Genomic DNA, 26956 nt, shown 5'->3' on the forward strand with positions numbered 1-26956 from the left:
CAGGGACAGCTGAGAAGTTAGCATAACAGATGATTAAAAGAAACAACATCCCCCTCCCTCTGTCCCATAGTGACTGACTCCTTAGCTGAACTCCAAGTTAAAAAAAAAACCCAAAAAACCAAAAAAACCCAACAAACCAAAGCCCTATTTACAGAAGCCAGATTCACCCAGAGGCAGAAAGAGCAGTGGTGTCCTTCTACCGCACGGTGGAGGTAGAGTAGGTCATTTATGTAACTCCTGAAGAGGCGATTACACAGCTCCGCCGCCGTAACACCAGCTCTAATTTACAGCATGCTCTTTCAGGGATATTTCCCCCCCTCCTCAGTTCAATTTAGCGTATTTCTAAACGTATGATTTTAACTCAAAGTCCCAATACCAAACTTTTGTGTTTGTGTGTGTGTGTTTGCTTTTTTATTATTATTAGTTCTCCCTCCTCTGAATTAAACAAAGGATCTTCTAAGCAAAACGGATTTCAAAGCTGAAGAGAGTGGGAGCGGGATGGGGCATACAGCATAGGGTCAAAACTTCAGGCCTCCTGGGCACGCCAACAAGGATACAATATTAAAGATTAATACACTTGTGCTCTTTTTAAAAGAGGAAGTGACTCTCCCTTATAGATCAAAATTAATCCCTGATCATCAATCACTCCAGCATCTCCAAAACAGACTACCATGTACTTACCTTAGTTTGCAGTGTATATTTAGTCTCTCTTTTTTAAAAAATTACTAGCCTTTAGCATATACCAGTGTAGAGGCATAGGAAGAATTCCTCCCAAATGAGGTACTACTCAAGCATTTCTAAGGATGACAGAACCAGAAGTGTTATTTTCCAGCAAAAAAAAAGAAAAACTGTGCTGCATCTATATCCTGAACAGTATACTGAAGAGTAACTTGACCCTTTGCAATGGTGGCCAGAGTGTGACAAAGTATGTATAATCACTTTTTCAAAAGAAAGTACGTCATTGACTATGTAGGCAGTCAGAATTTCAGACTTCCCTATTCATTTAATGATTCTGAATAGATGAATTTTAACAATGTGACAAGAAAGCACACTACTAAAGCTTAGCAAGATCTGGCCATTTCGTAGTAACCATATAAGGCTTATCTTCCATCTTCTGTAAATGGTTTTAAATAAATGACTGTGATAACCAGGTACCTAAAAAGGACTGAACACCAGATATAGCAAATAATCCAGCCACCATACTCCTCCCGTATCTTTGAAGTGGTTACACAAAAGAATGACAAAACAGTAAAACTCAGTATTTTGTTCAGTTTCTGGAAAACTCCATGAGCTGTGAGCACTGCACACTGCCCTGCAGGAATAGGATGGTTATGATGCTCCCCTTGACCAGGAATTGCCCCACGCCACACACCCTCCCTGAACTGGTAATACACATTTTCTTCAAACTTTTCAGAGACGTTAAACTGAACAGATGAGGCCAAGGCTATTGAGAACCAGGCAAGACTGGCAACTTTTTACAACCCTACAAGTTATGTTCTGAACCAAAAGCTTGCATTAAAGGTAGCGATCAGCTCATGTGCTTCTACTCACGGAAGGAAACTGATCATAGAAGGGAGGAAAAAAAATCCTAAAAACAACCAACCCACCATTCCCTCTAACCTACCATGTCTTTTGGTCCAGTGCACAGCTTCCAAGAATCATTTATTTGCCCAGGCAGATCGGGCATGGACATCAAGCATCAGAGAAGGCAGAACTGATGACATAAAGCTCTACTGAAAAAGTCACTGGTTTTGACAAGAAAGCACCAGGCTGAAGCCGTGATGTCATGCCTAAGAATACAGCAGATACAACCAAGCAGATGTTTCTGTGATGTTATTGGCCATCGGAACCTAACAGTACACCTGGTGCCATAGCATTACACATGTATAAGGCACTGTAATAACAGACCTGATTCTACAGAGAAATTAAGAGATGAGGTCATTTCTCCATAGCAAAAATTATAATGTTGAAGACAGTAAAATGAAGTATTTGTAGACAGAGGATTTACAAATAAGCCTTTGATAAATCCACAAAAAAAAGCACCAGCCACTGTTTGTCAGCTATGGAAGTCCCTCAAAAAAGAGGAAGTATTCTTCAGTGCAAAGTTTAATAAGCAAATGGCATAAAAATCTGCATAGCACCATAGACCAACGCATCTGCTATAAAACTATTGGCAAAGGAGACATTAAAAATATAGAGGAGGACAAATACATATGTAGCTTTAATTTAGAAGCCATTTTAGTCACACTTCTTCCCATGGCATGAGGATACTTCCTATGAAATATCATATGCTACCCAAACAAGAACTACTCAGCTTTCTAAACAAGTCAACAAAGTTCGTTTCTAACAAGTTCAGTCACACAGGCTCAAGCTGCTGTAAGGCAAGATGTGACAGAAGAACTGGTGGCAGCCGAGGACACTAAGAACTCAAAGCAGCACTCGGTGGCTAGGACACAAGCAGAAACCGTTAGAGGGTCTTAACGCTGCCATTACCATGGCCTTCTCAGCAGCACCATTCATCCCCACGTAACCTTTTGTCTTCCATGTCTACTTAGAGCTGAAAGCTCCTTGGGGTATATCCTGACTTCTATGTAAGGATCTTTACTGGTTGGGACCTCTCAGTACTATGACTGGATTACCGAGTACCTTCTCCACTGGTACTCTGAAATTAGAAGAACATAACGTGGCTAAAAATCTTTCTTCCATTTTCTGGGTTCTGAACTAAATGAGCTGTACTCACTGAATGCAGATGTACACATGCCTCCACCACCACAGATTTGTCAGTATGTAAGTTTTTCCAAAGATTTCTCTCACCTTTATTCTGAAAGGAAAAAAAACACCCGCCCAAAAGCTAGCATATGCTGTATTAATGTAAAACCCCTAGAGGGCAACTAAGCTTCAATTTCAACCTGCATAAATATTCAGCTCCTTAACTAGTTTACAGATTATGTAAACTATTTCCTTCAACCTTGGGGTTTTTCCCCTCATTTAAAAGAAATGAATCCTTTTCATTCTCAAATCACATTACTGCTGCCTATTTAGTGTAAGTTAATCACCAGGGCACAACCAGAGACTGAGTTCTCAACCCAACAAAGCTCAAATGTGTGCAAAAGAGAACAATAAAGAAAACACATGCAAGGGCTTCATTTAAAGACAGAAAACAAGCATATGAAAGTCTGGAATTACTTTCTTTGCATTAAAGACCTTTAACAATACATCTTGTTTATTATTCAGCTTAGTATTAATTTATTGCATGGCATCTGTTTTCCTGTCCAGCAGGCTGGTTGCAAGTCTCAGATTTATGAATTTAAGTTTATACTGTTGGGATTATTTGCCTTTTTTTCCCCTATGTACTATGATTTCAACCTTATATATCATAAATATTTGGGGACAAAAAAAAAAGATGAACAGGAAATCAAATGTCAAATTAGTTATGGAAAACAGTTTCATTTATTCTTCAGTCTTCAGCTAGAGTCTGGGTCTGCTGCTAGTGATGAAAGAAAAAAAGGGAAGTAACTGGGGCCATAAAAGTAAAAAACCTTCATTCAGTTCCAAGTGTTCTTCCCAAATTTTAAAACTGCTAACTCCAGTGTTTAGCTGGGCCTTGTTTATAACGAAGTAGCAGGCATCAACTGCCCTTCCCCTACTTCCCACCGTATCTTGGCGGGAGCTGAAAGGCACTTACTATCCTGCCAGTCCACATCTGCACAGAACCTGCAGACACGCTGATGTTTAATGTTAGAGGACACACTAATAAATCAATGGGACTCACAAGCATTGTGGAAGCAACCTGAGATAGGGATGAAAAAAACAGCTTAAAGGAATCCTTTAGCAAATGCCCACGAAGCCCAACGGTTTCTACATGGCTTTTGCAGGAGATCAAATACCCTAACAGAAATTCGTATTTTTATGCATACCAATTGCTTTATGCATACCAATGCAGTGCCACATATGCACTGACCATGATAGTTCTCCTTCATGTATGGTCTTATCCTCATTTACATGTGTGAACAGAGACTAAAAATGACTACCAGTGGAATTCACTTTACGTAATTTTAGACACCTAAAATTTACATGTCTCACCTAAAGCTGATTCTGGAAGTACCCTGCTGACCCTTCTTGTTGCCTTGACACAAAACAGAGAGACAGAGTGAGCCAGCAAGCACAAGTTACTTCCAGAATGCTGTCAGGTCCCACTCAAGAGATTTTAACAGTTTAGACTGGTTTAGACTAGACATAACTTTCACATGACTAGAACAGGGATAAATGTCTCCCATCCTACATGACTTAACAAGAAATCATAAAGGAGGAGTTCAAGGAGCCAACATAAGTCTCCAAGCTTAGTGCTCCACTCACAAGCATCTCCTCTCTGAATACTGCAGAACACTATGAAGTCGCTGCTGCCCCACTGGAGCTCTGAAAGACTGCATAAGGGAGAAGAGGAGGGCTAGACACTGTTTCTTATTCAGATTCATCCCCTCTGCTTGCCTGAAATATAACAAGCTTTAAGTGATCATTCTGACTTTTGCCACAAGTTCAGCCAAGGCTTAGAAGGCTTGAGCACTGGAGAACTGTTAATACAAAACCTGCCAAAGTAAAAAGTTATTGTGCAGTCAGTTAGGGTTTGGACCACAAAACACTCGTTGCTACCGTATCTCTTTATATGGGTGCCCATAGCACACGGTAGAACCTAAACTTTAGCATATCAACTTTGTAATCAAGCTTTAACATCGACTGTATTACATTAGAAACAAGGGAATTCCACCTGCTTCACATAAAGCAATTGTACTCACTGCTGCAATTTACCCTTCATGTGAAATATACCTAGGCGGACCTGAAATAAAGGTAATTTAGAGTTTCTATTACCATAAGTACTTTTAACACACTTAAGGAGGTGACTTTTTTCTCCTCCTTATTAGAGTGGCTGAATTACCTTTCAGGCAAGTCAAGCAACTCAAACACTAGGGCAACGGTGATATTAATGCCAGGTCTGGAACAACAAGCACTGCACCGAGACCACTGCTTATGCCTCAGAGTGAAAATACTTCTGTGAACTATGAGCCCTGGGTAAGACCATAAGATCAGAATTCAGCTGCACTAATAGAATTGCCAGTGAAATGTTGCACTGATTTCCTAAGTTCAGCTCGTCATCGTTTAGAAGAGAACTTCATTCTGCAGTCACAGCAACCCAGCAGTCTTCCACAGAGACTGTAACATATTTTTGCATTTAAAACTCCAACACGGAATCTTACCTTTCATTAACAATAGCAGTAATGAGACACTAATTAAATTCAGGTACATAAATGCATATTTGAATATGTAAGCAGTTATCTAGAAGATAACTGAATTAGCATATTTTACTTAGGGAAAAAAATTAATCACATGCCATATTTTCCTGAACTACTATTTAAATGGCAAAAGCAGAAGAGAAAAACCTGAGACCAGAAATATTCATCTGAATTACTAGCCTGTTGGGAGAATGCAGCTAAAGCAAGAGTTGCCAACTCTGTCAAATACCTTCCCTCTACAGAAGTGCAAAAATTATTTTTTGGCGTGGTGTTTTACTAAGTATTCTCTGCCCAACAACGAATGTTTCTCAAAAGTTTATGCACAGTCAGTAACTAGTATTTACACAAATCTGATGGCAGAGTGAGGAAGACAGATTCCCTGAGCAATATTCTGTTTTAACACAGCTGAAATTTCATAGTTACTCAACAGATGAAGCATATTAAAATGAACTTACACAACAGCCTTGCTGAAGCAAGAGGATTCCTTTCCACACCATTCTCACTCCCCACAAAGGACTTAAAATTTTTTCAAGATGTTTTAAATGTACAAAGTTAAAAAAATTCCATCATATATACATGTATATGCTTTTTATTTTCCAAGTAGTTGAATCATGAATAGTTTTCCAAAGTATAAGATGAGGACACCTCTGTTAGAAAGAGAAAGCTGAAGAACAATTAGTACTATTACTCAGTAGTAATGAAGCATCATTAGATGTACATAACACAAAATATTTTAAACATAGGACACTGGATATAAAAGTGGATATTCCTGTGGTGAAGACACCACAGGAACTCTGAGCACTGTTAGTACCCTGTTAAAGATTAGTTAGCTACTTACTAATTAATTAGTAATTAAATATTTGGTTATATAAGCCCAAACAGTATACATTCTTTTATATTCTTCTTTTCCATACTATATGGAAAGCAATGGTAAGTTTCTGTTCTTTAACTAGACAGATGTTGAAGCCTACATTAAGGTACTAATGCAAAACAGTGCCTTAAAATAATGTAAAAATGTAAACACTATGGCCTGGCAGAATTCTGAACTTCCTGACAGGCAGAAGGAATACGCCCATCTGAATCCCTGACAGTCCACGTGCTTGCCCTGCTGCACTGGGTCTCACTCAGCATGCCATGCTTCTTCAACTGTGTTGACTTTTGCTATCAAATATCTCCCTCTGATCTGCAACCTGGAAACAGAAGGGACATTTCCTGCACACCCAAACTTTCTGCAAGCTGCACTGTTGGGGTAGGAAATGGGATGGCACACAAGACAGGTACCATCTTCCCCAGGTTACTATTCTACAGCCATACACAGGATGGTATCACAGACAAATTAATGCTTATGCAAAACCCGTAACACATGGGTTTTCTATAGTTAGGAGCTCAATTTCTTCAGCAATGCTTAGACTGTACGTTTGTTATGTTTCTTAAACATAAGGCACACTGTAAGTTGGAAAGTTTATATACATTAAGAAGGAGCATTAAAAAAACACTCAGAAAACACAAAACAAACAAGAGGAGTAATCAGGACAGATGAGGGATGACAAACCTGGATTTACACCAAAAAAATAAATAGTACTTTTCATCACTGGCCTTATGAATTATTTTGACTGGGCTGTCAGATTCACTGTAGAAAATTACCACCACAAAGGCAGAAAAAAAAAGTAATGGGCAATAAAGTGCAGCATTTGAAGTTGCAGACCACGGTCACTCTTCTTTACTAGATACCATTTTCTTCAACCTGAAAGCACTAGTTTTCCCTGGTTTACTTCATGACATTATGATTTTGGGCATTTTTGTTTTAAATTCTCCACGGTCCTGAAAACAACCCTGGAATCTCGGGGTCCAATACCTTCCCTAAGCCATCTCAGGAACTCAGCAGAAGAAACAGTTTTCCAGGGTGGTTACTGAACAAGCCTTTTATTTTCCCTTTTCTTTGTAAAAGTTTGTCCTATTTCTTCCATTAAAAGTGCTGATTTTATACAGACCATTACCAGGAATCTGAGAACATAAATGGCTTAATATAAAAAGAAAAGTTAGTGTAGGCATTTAATAAAGCCCCAAAACTTAGAAAAAAAAAATCATTCTTTGAACAGTAAAAAATACCTAGGCATTGGAACAGCCTTTCTATAGAACCCGCAACATCGATCAGGTTACAGGACAAACACAGGCACACTAGATATGGCCACGAGAGAAAATGATGGCCTAAGAAAAGTCCTTTCCAGCCCTGCATGCCTCTTACACTTCATAAACGTGCCCTCCAATGAGGAGGGAATTGTCTAGAGCACTCGGGTTGGATAGTCTCTTTATACAACTGAAGCTAATGCTATTAAAGCACAGTTAGACCAACCTAGATCACATCAAGAAGTCCTGCTTTCAACCCTCTCCTATGTGCTTCCACGCTAAACATTTCCTATACAGTAAACAATAGCATTCGGAAGTTCTTTTTGCCAACATAAGCTGTGAATTCATAAAGTGATTTTTAAAAGGTCTGACAGTCTACACCCACAGATGTGAGATCACACCTCAAGCCACATCTTTGCAGTGCTTTTTCACCAACTTCATGAGCATCCCGTTACAGGAAAGTATACAGGATGTTTCTGTCACCAAGAAACAAAGCAAGACCTGTACCAAGGCTGGTGTGCAAGTGTAATGATTAATTTACACACATAAGCAGACCTATGATTTAGTGTTTCAAAAAGGACTATTTAAATATCCTCAAAATATGTTCTTGATCTGGAGGGCTTGGAGGGCATATTTAGTTTATATTGAAAAGGGGGAGAAAGAAGACTAGATACTTTCTGGAGAAATTCTGCATCACATACAGGAAGAAAGAAGGCTATAAAGTGCAAGACAATATATGTGACAAAATTCATACAAGGAAATCCTGAATTTGACTATTAGAAGTGAAAAAAAGGGCATTTCAGACTTAAAGAAAACTTTCTTTAAACTCATTTTAGGAAAAAGGTAAGAAGGCAGATCCCTTAATACCATAATTGAAGTCCAAAATTCCCTACTATTTCAACTCCTTCCCAATACAGTGGCTATCAAGATAAGAATCTGTTCATCCAAGGGAAATTTTCATGCATTGCTCTTTTACACTATCTTCTTCGAAATTCCTAGTGTAGGTCCTTTCCTACTCATTATCCCATCAGAATTATTACCTTCCATCCCTTACAGGATTCCTTTCAAATCCTTTACTAGTATCCCCCTCAAATCTGGAATACAGCAGCTAAATTGTTTTTCTTGTTTCCTGATCATAAATGTAAAGCCTCATCCATACCTCCAAAGCTCTGTACAGCTCTAGCATTCCTTGTCCATCTCCCTTCACATCTTCTGACCAGCTCTGCAGCTCTTGATTACTTATCCAAAATAATTCTCGCCTTCTGTCACATGCCTACACTTCACGTAAAGGTATCTATCCTGATCTTAGGCAGCACGCATTCCAGGCGCTCTTTTCTGCAAGAATGTGAAAAATAAAATTCAGAGGGATGACAACAGAGCACACTTGTTTTATGGCCTTTCACTACTGTAGCCTTTACTCATTCCTTAGGCATCAAACCTTTAAGTGAAACATTCTTCAGAGCACCAATCTCTCTACTCTATGCAGCACCACAGAGACAACTATTGGAAAACAACATAGTAACAAAACTAAATTAGGGGGTGGGAAAGAGGGGGATGATTTTCTGTGGCAGTTACTAAAAGGACCTGAACAATAATGCACAAGAATGTGGTTTTACTCAGCAACAGACAAAACTGTTTCAACTTTTTTTTTTTTTTTTACGTTCTCATCAGTCCATGTTGCTACCACAGGATCCACCAATTTCTATAACGAATAAGTGCTGGAGGGACCACTCACTCTATTTAGCCTAAGCAACCTTTAGAACTACTGTTCCACATGGAAAGAGAAGTTTAAAATTATTTCATCCCAAAACAGGATGAAAATTTGAGATTTCACTAAACACACTGATGTTTCCAGAACACCAAAAAGCACGAAGAATATTTAAACCACCACATCTTGTTGAAAGTGTGTTTATTTGCCAAAATGTATTTCAGCTTTAACTCGCATTCCCCTACTGCCTGATAAAGCCTGTAATTCCTGCCCTTTTTTTTTTTTGACTGGCTCTGCTGACTCATAATATTCTACACAAAGATATATACACAGGAAATAAAGGAGATCAAAACTACAACTCTCATAATGCACTGCGTCGTAAAATCAAAATATATTAGATCAAACTGCAACTACTATTCTGACTCCCATTTTGCTCAACTGGAATTAATGAAATTAATTTCAATTTTTGTGATTCATATGAGCAATTTTCTTTGGCAAATACACTTGCCCACTTCATGTGCTTTCTAAAGAATGATGGACAGAAGTTTTCCCCTACTACCTTACCATCAATATCATACATTCTTTACAAGGTCAATACACTGCTTGTAGGCTATCTGAAAGCTCACTATTTATTGTATTTCTGAATACACAATAGCTACTTTTTGACCAAGTTAAGTTTTCCACTGCTGATCCAAATGGTATCTCCACAAAACATTCTGACTTCAACAGTTGAAAAATAACCTATTTTCTGTGTGAAAGTAACCCCAGGGTAATATTCATAATTCATACACAATATAAATATTCATACACATGCAACGGGAATACAGCATGACCTCCTAGAAGTATTAGAATTATTTACACAAAGTGCTAACTGTGTTACTGTTGAATGTAGTATCTAAGAGGGGTTTATAATCCAGAACTGCAAAGCAACTTATATACCTAATACATCATTAAGGATATGCAGTTAAACTAACAGTTACCATAAGTCACACGTGCTGCCATTAATAATGCATTGCTATGTGCAACTATACCACAGTAATACTGTAACAACACATGGCCATCTGTAGGTTACCACCATCATCAATGAATGTATACAAAAAAACCCCTATGGAATCCCAAGTATGCCCTCACTTGCTAGTAGTATGAATGACACAGAAGAAACAAAACCTGTCAACTGGGAACGAAAACTATGAGAATCAGCAAATATTGTATGTAACAACTAGGAAAAGATACAAACCTGGTATTAGTAATAGGCCCCAACAGTAACTACCCTAGCCTCCTCTTTTTGTTGGGAGAACAACTTGACCAGGTGTCCCCTGCCCACTGCCTGCTTCCCTATGGATACTCACCTCACAATCAGAAAAAGTGGTTCTCTAAAAACTGGTCTAAATACCACAAAATACCCCAAGTTCAGTAGCTACAGGCAAGCCTGAATTTCTCTATTTTCACAGCTTTCATCAAACCAACCCTACCAGGACTGTAACACATGGAACCAGCTACTCAACCCAACAGTACAGAGTTTACCAGTGGAGAACTGGAAATAATTAAGAGCACATAAAAGGCAACCTTAGCCTCAAAGAGCTAAACACCAGATATAACCCAATCAGATTCAATTCTTCCCAAGTCACAGGATCTATGTTAACATATCCTTGCTGAAAGCAACAAGCTTGAAGAAAGGATGTCAAGGAGACTTTTCACACTTTTCTCATCACTGGTCAAGGAATTTCCAGGTACAGAAGTCACATGAAGAGAGAAGCAATGATCCAGATTTGATGGGAAGTTTGTCAGGGAGCAGTGATATGACTAAACAACTGATGATCTTGGATCTTTATTTCAAGTCCCGCACTTCAAACGATCCAAGAGAAGATACAAAAGGACAAAAGCAATTGTTTTTCTCCTTTCTTTATATACAATTAAAGTATTTCCATTCTGCAGACACAGTCTGAAAGAACAGTTTTCCCCCTGAAACTGGATCACCAAGTTAACACCACAATGTAATACCTGTCTCTCACCATAAAAGCTGGGAAAGAAGCAATCCCATTGTTCCATCCCCAGCAGCTAGCTTGGTCAGTGCTCCTGTCATGGATATTACTACCATGTACTACAGTAACCCAAAACCATGCAGACATTTTCTACTTAAACCAGCATTTGTTAACATCATGTAATTAACCTACGCTATGTTAATACATTGATACTGGACAGGGTAAACAATTTGAAATTCAGGATCTTAACTGGAAACCAATAAAACCTCTAAGTTGAGAAAACCAAACTGAAAGACTAGACAACACACAGGTAACCTCTTGAGGTTGTCATCTACAAGCTCTGAACTACCAATATCACTTTAATATGTATACACAAAAATCTCTACCAGGTAAGATAATCAAAATTAAGACAGTGCTTGTAGGATATGGCAACCTAGCTGAAATTGATATTCATTAGAGTACTCTTTGCATGAATAGGAGCATTTGGACTCTGTGGTCTTTATCAGAGCCCCAGCTGGTAATGGTTGAAGGTTAATGCCTTACCCCATTCTGTTCAATTTTCTGTCCTAATTAGTCCTCCAAATCTATAGCTGTGAGCACCAAGTGTCTGTGCTCAAAAGAAACTAATTAATGCTAGCAAATTAGATCAAGTCCAAAGATCCAACAGCCAAACTCTTAAATGCTCCTTGTTAATAGGAAGTGTAGCTGTCAATAACTGCTGTTGGTGGCTATAATGAGGCCTCTTTCTTTCATTGAAAGTGATTTCATTTCTCTTTGTCCCTGTAAAAGCTGTTCCATTCCCTAATAAATAAAAAAACCCCACACAACTAAGTTGCAGTGGTAAAGCTAGCAGTCTGACCCATTTCTTGTCATCAGCTGGGTTGAAATGACATAGAGAGGGGAAGAAAAAAAAATCAAATAGGGCAAGTTCCCTCCGCAAACATTTTCTTCAAAGTCCTAACACCAGCTAGAATGCTTAAATTTCCATCGCCAAGCCACGCAATATGCTCTCATATTTCTTTTCTATAAAATCCCCTGAAATAGCTTAGGGTAGTTAATGCTCTAAGTATTGTTAAAAAAAAAAAAAAAAAAGAAAAAGGAAAAAAAAGGCCATGAGATCTAGCATTTCATCTCTTCAAACTGTAATTTACATATAGCTGTTTCCTCTGCCCAGTTTGTTGAGGCAAAGCTCAATATACCATAATCCCTCTAGAGATTGTATTAATTCACATAGTTGAATGTGATGAGAGTAAATGTCCACTGGAAATATATAAAGCTGAATAATTTTTTTCAAAATAAAAGCTATTGTGTGCAAACAAGAACATCATATAAAAACTCAGCAACTTACCCTTGAGAAACTCTAGCAAGGGAAAAACACATAGTAATTTACTACCAATACTAAACATAGCTGTACACTATCAAAACACCTAAAATAATTTAAGTAACTAACAACTGCACAGCATATTCAACAGTAATCTCAATAGCTTTGTATAGGGTCACAGGGTCACACACAATATGACTATAATGTACTTTAATAGTCAGACAATAAATACAGCGACAGAGGACAACATTTTTCTCCACTCCTCCACCTGCATTTTTGTCACTGGATTGAAACTGTTCTCAGATTATACCAACCTTCCTTTCACGAAAATGAAGTTGAAGGCAATAAGGCAGCATTCTATTTTATTATTCCTCCCATGTAACCTCTCAGGCTTTCCATCAAACTCTGAACAATATGCATGCAAGCACATGTAAGCAATTTCTGGCCACAGCAAGTGAACTAGAAAAAAGTTACCAGGAGTTGTCGTGTAAATTACTGATTTTTATCAGCTATTTCACAGTTTTGCTTTGGTCAATTAGAGGATTCCTGTATTCCCAAATACTCCTAAAATACATGAATAATAAAAAAAAAATTGTAAGGACTATTATTTTACATTGAGGCAAAGCAGATGAGCAAAGTTCAGCTACAGATGGTGATTTGGGGTTTAATTTGCTTCAAGAAAGTAAGATTCATCAAAATTTTCAAATGTGACCATCATGTAACTTCCCACTACTATCAGTTTTAGCATCTTTTTAGTGTAAACCTCAGAACCATGACTGTAGGTACCAACAGATTAATCCTCCTCCAGCAGTCAGCAAGGGCTTGCATCAATTAACAGAACTTGGTCTGCAATACAAAGGAAAGTGAGCAATACTCCTGAGGAACATCAAGCTGCAATTTGCTATGTATTTTGCATATTTCATTATCTGCATTTCTGAGAATATATATATAACAAGACTTCTTTTTGAAGAAGGAATATGTAAAAATGTGCATTTAAATGTGCAGCATCACATGTAGTTCAATCAGGAATTTCTTTGGGTTTATGGGCCTTGATGTGTCAGGTGTAAGGGTCATGGTCTAGAGCAGGTGGCCCCTACGGGGACAGAGATAATGTCAGTGACAGGGCTGTTGAGTAACTGCACATTATCAAAACTCTGGTTGACACTGGTCATGCTCAGCTGTAGAGAAGCCTGCAGTAGTGTTGCATCCCATCATTTTCACTAAGTATCAACATTAGCCCTGAGGAGGAGATGGCTAATGGGGAAACTGGAGAATGGGAGGAGGGTGGCTGCTTGGAAATGTCCTTTTCCAGCCACACTTTCCAAACCATTTTTTAAAGCCTTGCGAAGTAGCAAGAGCTTTTTCAGCAATGTGAACCCAGCTGCCTTAATTACACAGTTCCTACGGACAACAGAACCAACCTAACAGTTTTCTCCAGAGAAGGTCCTCAACTCTACACAAACAGAAACATCCCCCTTTTGTCTCCCTCTCATAAAAAGAAGAAAGAGAACAAAAACAAAAAAAACGCCAAAAACTAAAAAAAACCACACAAAACTCACAACCAAGACAGAAAAGAATATCTCCCACAACAAGCTTCAAAAAAGAAATGGCCACATGCTTATTTACAGAGTCACAGGCAGGATCAGGTCTTCACTCATCCAAATTGTTTCCCTTACTTCACCACCTTCCTAACAGCAAGATCAGGCTGATTTGAACTATCTACCCCTGTATTCACCCTGGAAAGTGTGTAGTAGGTTTCCTACTTGAATCTTTGAGACTTACAAATGAGTCACAACTACAGAAGACACCTGCAAGTCACTCTTGGTGACTTTTAAAGGACCAAACCCAGACCACGTATCAGTAGTAGACAACAAAATTTAGAAGAAAAAAGTTTTGAATTAAAACCCCCATCTCTGGAGCAAGATTGCTTTTCTCCCAGCAAAAAAAGACTGAGGTTTTGGAAGGTGGGCAGAATTGCTTTATAATAAAACAAATACATAAAATATATCCAACAAATATAACACAAAATTATGATCTCGTGACTGACTCAGTGATCCAGTATTTCTTTTTGGGATCTCAAGACAAATCTTTCAAAGTCCAAACACGCAACCTGTTGAAGTCACTCAGCTGTTTCTGTTTTTACAAGCCTAGTAACCCAAAAATCAAACTGAACCGAATGTACAAACCTTAAAGTTTGTGTATTTCTGTCCTCAACAGCTCCTCTCTAGCTAAATCCATCAAGTTTCAAAACTGGTAACTCTGAAGAGCAGAATAAGCGCTGTTAAGAAATGGAACAAATATTTCTGTAGATATGATCAAGATCAATCAAAGTTCTTGCAGTTTTTTTCTAGTGAGTGTCTCTAGCTTCAGAGCAGAAAGGAGTCATGGAAAGCACAGTTCAGCTAGATGAAACTACAGAAGTTTTGGTAAGCTAAATGAATAATGACAAATGCTAACTTCAGGTAATTTGCTATGATTTTGCTTTAAAGAAGTGTACTCAAATTTAAATTTTCTAACTAGAAATTAAAGCAAAAAATAACAACTTTAAAGGAAAACAGATTGATTAAAAAATTATTTCACAAAAGCAATAAACGAGGCAATGGCAAATAAACATTTCTTTTAGCTACTCCTGTTTGAAAGCACAGATTTTTATATGCCAAGGACACACGGATGCAGAAATACATGGATTTAATATTATTTCAGACAAATTCATGCTACAGTTTGTACAAATACAGGGAAAGTTCCTGTATGACAACACTGTTGGGTTTTTTTTTGTTTACTTGCTTTTTACAACACTTTAGATACTCCTACAATAGCCCACAATTTCAAATACATATAGCGCATGGATATTAACACGATAAAGCGTATTTACATAATGGTCATGAAAAAGGGACTAGCATTTCACAGAAAGCATGTTTACTCTCGTAACAAAATTACTAATATATGCATTTTCACTGAAAAAGTGCTTGAAAATCTTAAACACATAGAAATTATTCTGCTCCCGAGATGTACTAAATTCCTGAAAAATGTGCAGCACACCCCAAGAACTATATTGGCACAATCTGAAAAAAAGAAGTTCAAAATAAATTTAAATAATCTAAGTAAAAAGAAATATGACCAGACACAATATTTAATTCTTCTTTAAAATTATCAGATGGAAACATTTTCATGGTTATTTCATCCCTAAGCTACTCTGGTATGTTAACAACCAAGCACAGCAATAGGTCACCCATTTAACTGGGCTAGGGCAGCAGGATCATCTCTTGAGTTAACAAAACTTTTGGGTTTTATTTATGTTTTAACCCTTGGGGTTTCTTTTCCCTGGATGGCTCTTGAATACGTGCTGGACAGGCTGTCACTACTTGCATTATTAGCTCTGATAAGCACACAACTCTAGGTGGTATAGCTGCAGGCTAAGGTAACGGACTGTATACAGATGGACCCCTGTGTTCATGCAGAGCACTATTGAATGTATAGGGGCTCCCCATAGGGACGCATATGAACCTAGCACGACCAAGCAAATTGTAAAGGCCCACATTTGCAGAATAGCTTTATTTCCTGTATTACCAATGCATTTACCACAATTTCCTAAAGACAAAATGAAACAAAGGTGTATTAATAGGAGCTGTTCAAACAAAATTAACGTAAAGCAGAAAAATCCTAGAGAGCAAGTTAAATAAGTAGCTATGCCACTTAGTGTAAACAGCATGATTTCATACACATGTGTACGCTATGTAGCAACAAACTGAATTGCAGGAGTTTTCATTACCTAATTACGCAGTTTATGTTCATAGCTTATAATTGTTTACAGCATAGAAAACATAGCCTCTTTACTGTGATTAACACATAACCCTGTGTACTAAGATGACAAATTTATTCCAGGAATAATTTCAGGATGGATTTAAGAGACGATAAATTCTCCTGTTCACAAAACTCCTTAAGCTTCATTTCCCATGGTTTGGTCCCTCCCTGCCCCATCCAGATTAAAAGGTATGCAACAAAATAGCTGAACTTATGCTACCATCTTATTTTAAACAAGGGTATCAGTGCAGATTTTGCTTGTCTATTTGACCATTAAAATTGCATCAGAAATACTTCGTTTCTACCCCTAACTTTCACACAATTTAATCAAAGCAGGCTTAGAGATGACAGAGAAATGAGGGGGAGAGAGATGCATCCATAAACCTTATTTTACTCAAAATACACAACTGTACTCTATTCAGGAAAAAGAAGAAAAACCTTTAGTTCTGCCTCATACGACAGAAGAAAAAAAAAAAAAAAAAAGACAGCACTTTGCTTTAAAATTATGGACGCAAAAACATGGAGAACCTGCAAGGTAATGGTCAACAACTCACAGCTCAAGAATCTCCACTACTGGTTGCTGTCACAAAAAATTAAGGTGCTGAAACCAAAGTTCTCATCCTACACAGAGAAAGTCCAGAGGAGAAACACACACACCCTCTTTGGTCTACCCCCAAACAAAATTACATAAATAGCATACTCTCAAAAAAGTTTTAACTGACATCCTCTTTCAATGACCCGCATTACTACAATTGCTTTTCCTCTTCATTTTTTTTCCACAAAAGTTATAGAGTTCAAAGTAAAAATGATTTAACTACATTGAAATGAAAAAAACTTGGGTTAAGTCCTTCTGGCAGCACTGGAAGTTACCTGTCATGTGATACCACTTCCCTTCGGCAAATATTCCCACCTTTTTTCCTACTTACTCAGTTTCAGAATTACTTTGTAACACTACTCTTTTATGTCTTTTGGAGAAATCCTAAAAGCAGCTGCTTGAAAATACGCTGGTTCACTTCACCTAGACTTGACTCCAAACCTAGTGATAAACATCTAGAAACCTCCCTTGACATTTCTTAAGTAAATAGCGAAAAACAAAAAGCCACATACCACTGAGGAAACAATTGTTCTTCCTGCCATGGTAAAAATCACTGAAATAATACATATAAAAGATATGGCAATAAACTAAAATCCACTCCTTTGTCAGTAAATACTCTTGGAAGATGCCTAGAAGACACTGCTGAAGATTTGAAGAAACAAATGTTGGGACAAGTTAAAGAGTGTGGGAGGTTTGCTATACAGTTAGATGGAGGTACAGGCATTTCTAATTTCTCTCAGCTTAAGATATTTGCATTTCAATAACAAAACGCACGAAGAATATTTTTTTTTCTGAGCCACTAAAGGAGAGCTGTACTGGAGAAGACCTATTCTCAACTGAAAACAGCTTCTTTAATAAAAACAAAGTGTTATGGAAAAACTGTGCAAGTTTAACCACTGATGGAGCAGCTGCTTTGACTGGAATAAGAAAGGCTTCCTAGGGTAAGGTTACAGAGCTAGCACCACATGGGGAACAAACACATAGGGAGGTACTGCAGCAAGTTAATTGGAGTCAAGAGTGCACAAAGTGCTACAGAGTGACATCGCTGTACTTAACTTTTTTATAAAAACAAGCTCTTCAGATAGTAGCATCCAAATTTGCTGACCTTTTCAGTGATGACAGGTGGCTGTGAGTCATTTGCTGCCTAGCAGGTATTTCCAAAAAATAAACACTCTTAGTAGGTCCCTTCGAGGTGAAGGGGACATTTTAACAGTGAGTGAGAAAGTAACTGCTTTTCAGAAGAAACTCAGGCTATGGAGAGAGCATTTTGAAAACAAGTGTTTGGGTATGTTCCCCTCAGTATGTGATGTTTTGTTTCATTCTTGTTGCTGAACACAATGTGAGTGTGTCACCTATAAAAACCTCTCATATCTGTACAATTCAGAAGGATAGAAACAGATCTAAACCTATTTAAAAATCATCCAATTGACAGTTTCAGTGGGTTTTGAATCTATCTGTTAAAAACATAAGCATGCAACACCTTCTGATTAGTTTGGAAGAACAACAGATTGACATCAGGGAAGATCGTCATTCACTAGCCTAACTTCCAAGTAAAACCTTTGCAAAACTTGTGGATGGGTTTGAAAAATGAGTGTCATGATGTAGTAAGTGCAGGCAACAATGCACCTCTTCCACTGGGATCTAAACATCTCTGTCAAGTATCTTTTTAGCTGTGACCATTAAAACCAAGCACTGAAATAAACTGAACTTAGATGCTGTTTCACAGTGTTCAACAAGGATTTATTTTTTTAAAAAGCATATTCAATCACATAGCTCTCAATAAAAATAGTTATTAACAGTAATATTTATTTTTACCATTAATAGCATAAAGTTATTTTAAAGTACTGTTTATTTCATTTTTATATCATCCTTTTTTAATTTATATTTTTATGTGTTATAATGTACATAATGCACTAGTACAGTGGTACACGTATATGATTTAAAATAAATAAACATCTATTGGGATTCCATGCTCAGAGGGTTTTACTGATGGAGTGCACAATCAAAAAAGTTTTTAGAGAACACAGATCTAGATGACAAGAGGCATGCACACCCTACCAAAAGTGTGCCACTTGTATAGAACAATTCTGTGGCCTGGTTTTGGTTTTTTTTTTTCTTCCTTTCTTATATCCCTCTGAACAGGAGCATTCTTGGCTAACCTGCACATAAGTAGCTCTATCTTTCTCATACTTCAAAAAGTTCCAGATTTCTTCCAGGACTGTATGAACAGCTGTGTCTGAATGTGATACCCAATTTCAAAGAGTTACTGTCCAGTACTCTTCAAAAGAAAATGTAAACATGCAAAAGTGGACTGCATTATCCTGTTTCAACATCTGCCTAATAACAAGTTTATGTGCATGTATCATTAAAATACTGGGTCAGGGAAAGGATGCAGTTAGTTGGGAATATTTAAATACATTTATCATAATAAAGGAGACCCCTAACTGAAGGCTCACATGATGCAATTCCATTTATATAAGTATCAAATATTACGTACAGGAATACAGTAAATCTTGTGTTGCTCTGTCATCACATAGTCTAGACTGAGATGTGGGAAGTTTTATATTAATCATACTAAATTCCACAGCCCTCAAGAACAAGTCATTTTCAAAAATAGTCCACATCACCAAGCAGCCAAAGCCAACACCACAGATTTATACACGTTACTACCAGTTTCACAGTGTACAGATAAGATGCAGATCATACGTATTAATTCTATGATTGCTTGGCTTCAAAAACAGGGATTATATTCAGGGACAAAATGGAATACATCTGATCTCCCAATGAATATTTACTCTTACCTTGCACTTTATCTGAACACAGCTCCTTGGCTCGGTCCCTCATTATCATTGGAATCAAAACATCTTTTTCTACATGTCTCAGCTTAGAATTTTCTGCAAGAGTGGAAAAAAAACAGAAAATAAGAAAAATAGGGGGTTTTACCTATACATCAGAGAAAGTCAATCTACAGAAATAAACCCACATTGTTTATATAAGATACACGAGTACACTAAAACTGTCACAAACTAGTAGCATAAAGTACCATGGGAGGACCACACAGATCAAAAGGCAGGAAAGTCCCAAGACTTAAAATTGCTCAGATACAAATGTATGCATTACCCTGAATATTTCTGTTCTGTTCAATGTGTACAATGAACCAAAATTAATGGAGAGAATTCTGGCAACACATTCTAATTTCTGCATTACTAAATAGAAGGTCTGCCTACAGACTGCACAAAGGTTGAGAATTACTTTTATTTCAGAATACTAATATTTTTCTATGTACATTATCTCTACAAACTGGCTTTTTTGCTCACTGTCACAAAGCTGAGAAACACAGCACATATTAGAGCACAACCTGAAATTTGCATTGCTACATGGAAGACTTCAGTTCTTTAAAAAAAAAAGCCTAAGAAGCCTAATAAATGGAGGATCTAGGAGTTTCTTCATTGAGAAATTCAATTTAACATGAACAAATGCTGCTGCCTGAATTCTGCAATTAAAGTACAGTTGCAGTTTGCTTTCAGTTGTCTCAAAACAGAATTCAGTACTCTGAGTACAGCTAGTGATCTTGAATAGTTAAAACACACACCATTTAGAAAAAAACAGTGCATTTCCAAATCCACTTTCTTTAAAACAAAGGGATGAGAATTTATCAAGTACAGCTTTTCATTTCTCAGCTTCTCAGTTAAAAACCCTTTAAAGGATATTCGTTCAGAACATTGTATAGTCCAACACAATTATATCAAATACCTGGGTTTCCTCCTCAAACACACTATTTATTCACCCTTTGATGTCGATATGCTTCAGAATAGCATCAGATGTGATGCTCACATTATGAAAACTCTACTGTCAGACACACTGTTATTTTGAATATTTAAACAAAAATAATTTCATTTAAAAATTGGTTAACAAAAAAAGATAAAATTAAAGAAATTAAAACTGTGATGTATTCAAATTCAAAAGGAAAGAAGCAGAATTTAAGTTACCTACCGCTTTCAAACACTATCTGTTTTTCAGAGCATCCACAGTTACTTCTAGATCAAAATGCAACAGAGACAAACATTTCTCACTTACCATGTTTTAAAGTTTATTAACGCTATGAGGTTACACAGTATTGAATCTGTGATATTACTAGGGGCATTGGGTAACAAAAGAGAGGATTACAATGAGCGATATTCAGAACCTGAATTAAAGACTTATCTTTCTCAAAAACTTCCAATTCAAAAATTGGAATTTCTACAGCAAAAGATAGAAAAAAAGTGTCTTCTGTAAATACAACAAAAATGCCAAACACAAATAGCTCATGACTTAGATTCACTTCTATGCTCCTGTTTTCATGACTGACATAAAATAATTACAATGAAGTATCTTTCATTTTAACTTTCTGCAGAGTATCAGTACAAATATGTTGTACCAGGCATTTATTATGTTACAGACAACACAAAGCTGCCATAAAATTTTACGTACTTTTTTTTAAAAAGCAGGACAAACCACTTCAGCTGAATGACATGGCAGGAAACAGCACCACCAAGCTTACATGCCTCAGCTCTACTCTGAACAATTTCAACCAAAACAAGCTGACACTGCTGCAGTTCTGCCTCTCCTGATCCCTGTGATGCTATTTTCCCTCTGCCCACACAGATGTGCTCTGCAGCCCTGTGGTGACCCAAAACGGGGAGTTAATTTGGTTTAAAGGTAAATAAACTTCTTTGCAGGCAATTTTTCAGCTAGATAAATTCTCTGATCCAGTTCACTATATAAATGCATAAATAGCCCATGAGAGGGAACAGCATGAGACTAGGACAAGAAGGAAGACTGAACTGTCATGACCACCACTGGCTCAAACTACAGCAGCCTAAGCTTCCTGCCTTTCTTTTTAAATTTAAATTGGTTATATTCACGCTTAGAGTAGGCAGAAACTAAGCTAACCTACGAACGTGAATAGATAGCAAGTGCGTTACTAGCTGTCACCAAAAGGGAAGTTTTAAGTCCCCCACTGCCCTCATTCACCCCATCACATCAGCACTACTACGCACTTAACCACACAGTGCCTGACCAGTTCAAGACAGAAAACTAACTCAAGACATGCAAAAAAGTACGTCTCACCTGGTTTACACTTTGAAGTAAGTAGATCTACTTTCAGAGTTCTAATAATTACTTAATTAAACTTTTATACCCCAGCATAGGTGGAAACGTAGCAGACAGCACAGAAGCCTTTAGGGCCTGGGAAGGGCACCTGGGTTCCCCTGCTGGCAGAGCTGGCTACAAGTACCCACAGCTCCCACAACAACAAAGCGCAGGGCTCCAATGCAAGGGTCAGCCACCCACTACCGACAAAGAGCAGAAGCAGATAGGAACACAACGGAAGACCAGAAAGAAAACAGGACAAGGGCATCCCCTAAAAAAAATTAAAAAGGGAAGGCCTCCCTGCCCCCTCGTTAGCCCAAAACAGTCAAAAACAATTTTCAGGTTTTATCTAAGCTTAAGCACCCACTTTTCTGTTTGATTATTCAAAAAGAAAGGGGCATAAGACTGATAGCAAGAAGTAGCTGTAGTGGTGTTAACACCAGCTCAACCAGAACCATGACAGAGCCGTGCTCCAGGCAATGTTCCTCTTTTTAGTCCCGTGTTGTCAAACCTGCAGAGGCTGAAAATCCAGGAAGGAGAGGGCACATCAGGACACGGGGCAGTGTCCAGTACGAAGAATCAGAAGAGTGCTACAACAGTAATTCAAATGTAACTTAAAAGTTCATCTACAGTTTTTAAAAGAATGTTGGTAAGTATCAGTTTTCAAACCATTACACAAGCAATTCAAATCATCTTCTAATGTCTAGGAGGTAATTTTAGGCAACTGGGTGCCACCATCTCTCCAAATAGCTCAAATGCAGATGTTCAGTTTGGGCAATACTGTATCTACTCATGAGTTTCAACTGTAATGTCTTCAGTTTTTTAATATTCTTCCTTGATCCTAAACTATCCACTGCATTACACTTACAGTGATTTTCCTTCAAGTATCTTAAAACAGGTGACTAAAGTTGGTATTTCTAGCATTTATGCAAAATATTAAAGAAAAATAAAGTACAAATATTAACAGTACCTGATACCAGCTAGAAAAATATGTTTATGTGCAGAATAACTGCATTTCTGATACCAACGTACAAACACTTGCAAGATCATCATCAATTCAACCTAATCAGCTCTGAAGTAACATATACGGCAAGAACTTTCAAGGAAACAATCTCGCAGAAGCAAGACTTCATCAAAAAACATGAGACAGCCAGGATGTGAAACCATTGATTCCTTTTGCCTTGTTTCAACTATATTACGGTTTCTAGAATAAGAGCTTTTTTCCCCTTTTAAAAGTTCACTATTCTGCACTAAGAAAGATAATTCTTATTCTAATATCAGATTTGCTGCAGACTAGTCCCCACAGAAGAATCTGCATTACAACAGACCTACTACTGGTTTTTTTTACCTTCAAAACATCAATACAATTATCCTCAGAGAAGCAAGAAGTAAGTTTTTCTACAGTCTGCCCTCTGCATTTGAAAGCCGATAACCTCTGGTCCCCACCCACATCCTCCACACACTTTGCCTGGTCTTCTGGGTAGGCTCTTTGAGATGATCATGGTGTTTGGCCACAAAGTGAACCAACAAGAACATATTACCTTTCAGCTTCCAGTGGGCCAGACAAATGTTAGCAGCAGCTTTTCCTTCTCCTCCTGCCAGCCAAAACTCAGGCACATCTGTAGAGTAACTTAACACTCTGAGATTCTACCTTTACCTTACATTCTGTTGAAATTCCCAAGTACCATCAAGGTACAAGGGAGAGATAGATGAACACAAGCTTTAACTGAGTAAAGGTTAAAAAAGCAGACTAAATATAATTAACAGTAAAAACTAAGTATTTTGTAAAAATACATGCAGAAGTTAAGCCAAAATTAAAACCAAATGCAGGCTTGTAGATGTTACAGCATCTAAGTCACTAGATTCTTGAAAATGCAAATAAGGCTACAACCAAGGTGTATCATGAAACTACTGAATGTTTCCTAAAGACAGAGGTCAGCACATTCCAGAACGGTGACACTCCTTGTGGGGACAAGGAACCGAGGAGAGGATAAAGAATGGGTATACAGGTTATAAGCTTGCATTTGCCAGGAAAAAAAAAAAGACAGAATGGCAGAAAACTACAGAAAAGGGAATACCGCTGTGAAAGAGAAATTTTCTTCCATACCACCTCAGCCCAGTGTAAAGAATTAAAGGAAGGAGACTGATAAACTAGGAGTTATCTCTATTCAGCAACACACTAACACCACGTTGAAGACTTTTTGTTTTGTTTTACAAATAAAATCTGTGGGGTTTGGCAAATCTCAGTGCTTGAAACAGTTCTCTAGTTGCATACAATATACAGGGCACAAGACTACAATTGTAATAGTTTTCTGTGGTTGATCAAAACCTTCAACTGCAAAAGCTATTTATTGCCATTGAAGGCCAAGGACCACCGCCACTTTTTTCAAAGGTTTTAATTATTTTTCTAAAAATCACCAAAAAAACCTCCCAGGAAATAAATGCATCAATAGGAACAAGGGCATCACAACCACTAGAACAGCATAGAATACACATCAAATTCACTCTGTACTGAAGCTGAGAAAACAGATGATGAATACTCTCCTGGCTTCTTAGCCTCTGACCACAGGATCCATGAAGGCCTTGGAAAAAAAAAAAAAAGAGAGGACCGCGGTGTAGACCTGTGCTGTAGCCAGCAGACCTTTAAGAGGACAAGAGGAAACTGAAACACAAAGCTGCTTTACAGTCCTAATAATGAAAGGGACCATAGCAGCTTGTCGTATTAATTGGTATCCCCTTTTTGTAATAGTCTAAGACAAAAGCTCTCATAGAATGAGTCCTGAGAAAAGTCATACCATGTCCTCTCTTCCTTCAGCACAGTTGGTAACTGACTTCTTCACCCTTCTGTCACTATGTCCTGCTGGTAGTTTACAGCCCTGCTTTCACCTCACTCATGACTTCAGGTAGCAGGGACACAGATTACTCATACCTTCTACATTCAAGAGGATGCAAGTCGTGATTCCAGCAACAGTTTTTGAAACATGCACTTCTCATTATACAAGCTGTAATTTGGATATTCTTGGTTCAGTTTATGTACATTTTAAAAAAACAGCTCAAAGTAGTACTTTAAATATTATAGCTATTTCAGTAAGAATCACAGTATATAAGAAAAACAGAACAAATTTTATGGAGGTTTTAACATTTTCATTAGCAACTGTTATACCTCATGTTTTCTTTGAAGTCCCAGTTACATAAACTTCTAGCCATCAGCTATGTTATTTACTAACAAAAATGCTGTAGAAAGTTCAGTCAAGGTTCAAGAATCCAAGTCAAAAAATATAACACTCTTCAAAATATAAACATTTTAAAACAATCACTTTAATTATTTTGTGGCTTTGGTTCAGAAATGCAGAGCCATAAAAGGGACTGTGGTTTTTTTTAAATACACCTTACTATTTTTTTCCTACTAGCTGCCATCAAAGATAAGCAGTTGTCAGTGGATAGGTTTCTAAGATGCCTTTCTTTTTTAAGCTAAGAAATAGAACTTCAAAAGTATTAATGAAACTTCAGCAGCAGAAATAATAGTTATTACAGTGAAAGGGGAGAAAAACAAGAATATATATGCAGAATTCCAATTCTCTAATTTACACCACATTTAAAGAAAATCTCATTCTGAAGAAGTGTAATACAGTTCTTTTCCTGGAAGGGAAGGTCTTGCCTTCAACTGTGCTGAGTGTACTAAACTTGAGTTTACCTGCCACCTCTCAGTTTTTTCATATGCAGACCTACAGTATAAACCACACAAAGTTAAGATGGGCTGGAGAATGAATAACAAGTTTATTACTAAGTTATGTAAATGCATTAATTTGGGGGATTGAGTTATTTTTCATATCATTTGGAAAAATTATTTCTGTGCTGTAAATAATCTGTGTCATCCCAAAGGTTTTTTTAAAACATTTGCCTATGAGCTAATTATAAAACTACACTGAAAACATACACTTTTATTTGTCACAGAAGGACCAGCACAATGTTAATTGCATGCTTATTTGCAAACATTCCTTTCATCATTCAGACTATTGGCTCTGGAGGTTGGACTTTTACAAAAACCATTTCAGATTTAGTATACCTGCAACAGCGTTTTGAATAGGCAAAGATAAATTATAGCTTACTACTCCTCCAGGAAAAGAATGCATTCAATTCAAAATTTTCACCTCCTTTATTCTGCCTAACTTACCCTTTTTGTATTAAATAAGAAGTCACCAATCTTAGGTTAATCCACGCAAATTCATTTGTGCGTACCATCAAACAGTCTGTATAGCTGAGTATGTTACCAACTACTTAAAACCTCTATTCTGAAACACTACGCCACACATCAAACAAATTAATTTAGAGATAAACCCATTAAACTCATGGGAGGAAAAAAAACATGTTTCTACAATCTAAGTTTTTTTTCCTACAATTGTAATTTTATGTATCAATGTAATTAATACTTTAAGTACCCAATCCTGTAGCCTGTGAGGGGGCTCCTATGCCCTTACTGCCAAGAGGTTCACGGGGCCAAAGAGGCAAATCATTTCAGCATACTGCTTTGCAACCTCAGTCGCAAAAAAACGTTCAGGATCCTGTTAAAGATAAAGGATTTTATCAGTCAAAAACATCCACTGTGAACTGACTGATGACGGACCAGGACCAAACAACTTTATGCACATGTGAAATGTCACCGAGTTTGGTAATTTAATTTGCACATAGCGGTTTGCATACAAACTAGGGTCTTCAGTACTTTGCTCTCTACTAAGGTTTTAAAGTATAGAAGGACAACATGAAGTGCCAGAAGTGTTATAATCAAAGTGAAACAACATACATGCTATCCTTAAACCTGATTTAAAAGCGAAAGAGGCAGATCAGTGCAGTTTCTTTATGCAGCAACCATATTTTCTTTTTTAAATGTATATCAATTTCTTTTTATTTAAAAAGTTACAGATTTTGAGATCTTTCTATCTAATACTGACATCATTTTAAATTAAGATGGAGTACAGGGATGACAACACCAAGGAAAATTTCCAA

At 37.4% G+C, this 26956-nt stretch overlaps 1 protein-coding gene and 1 long non-coding RNA gene across 4 annotated transcripts in view; both read right to left on the reverse strand.

The window, feature by feature from the left end:
- CMC1 (C-X9-C motif containing 1) overlaps positions 1 to 26956 on the reverse strand; it is a 48057-nt gene that overhangs the window by 16366 nt on the left and 4735 nt on the right. For all 3 annotated transcript variants that reach the window (XR_013927874.1, XR_013927875.1, XM_080385832.1), the window contains exon 2: positions 19624 to 19716. Coding sequence is in view for 1 of the 3 variants with exons in the window: in XM_080385832.1 (XP_080241958.1) it covers positions 19624 to 19716 (93 nt within the window). In the remaining 2 variants the exon portion in view is untranslated. The remainder of the gene's footprint in view (positions 1 to 19623; positions 19717 to 26956) is intronic.
- LOC308063200 lies at positions 316 to 8711 on the reverse strand. Its single transcript, XR_013927878.1, has 2 exons — positions 8575 to 8711; positions 316 to 5935 (listed from the first exon to the last, which is right to left on the reverse strand). It is a non-coding gene; the product is annotated as an uncharacterized lncRNA (long non-coding RNA).

The sequence above is a fragment of the Falco punctatus genome, assembly GCF_963210335.1.
Source record: "Falco punctatus genome assembly, chromosome: 4".
Taxonomy (NCBI): domain Eukaryota; kingdom Metazoa; phylum Chordata; class Aves; order Falconiformes; family Falconidae; genus Falco; species Falco punctatus.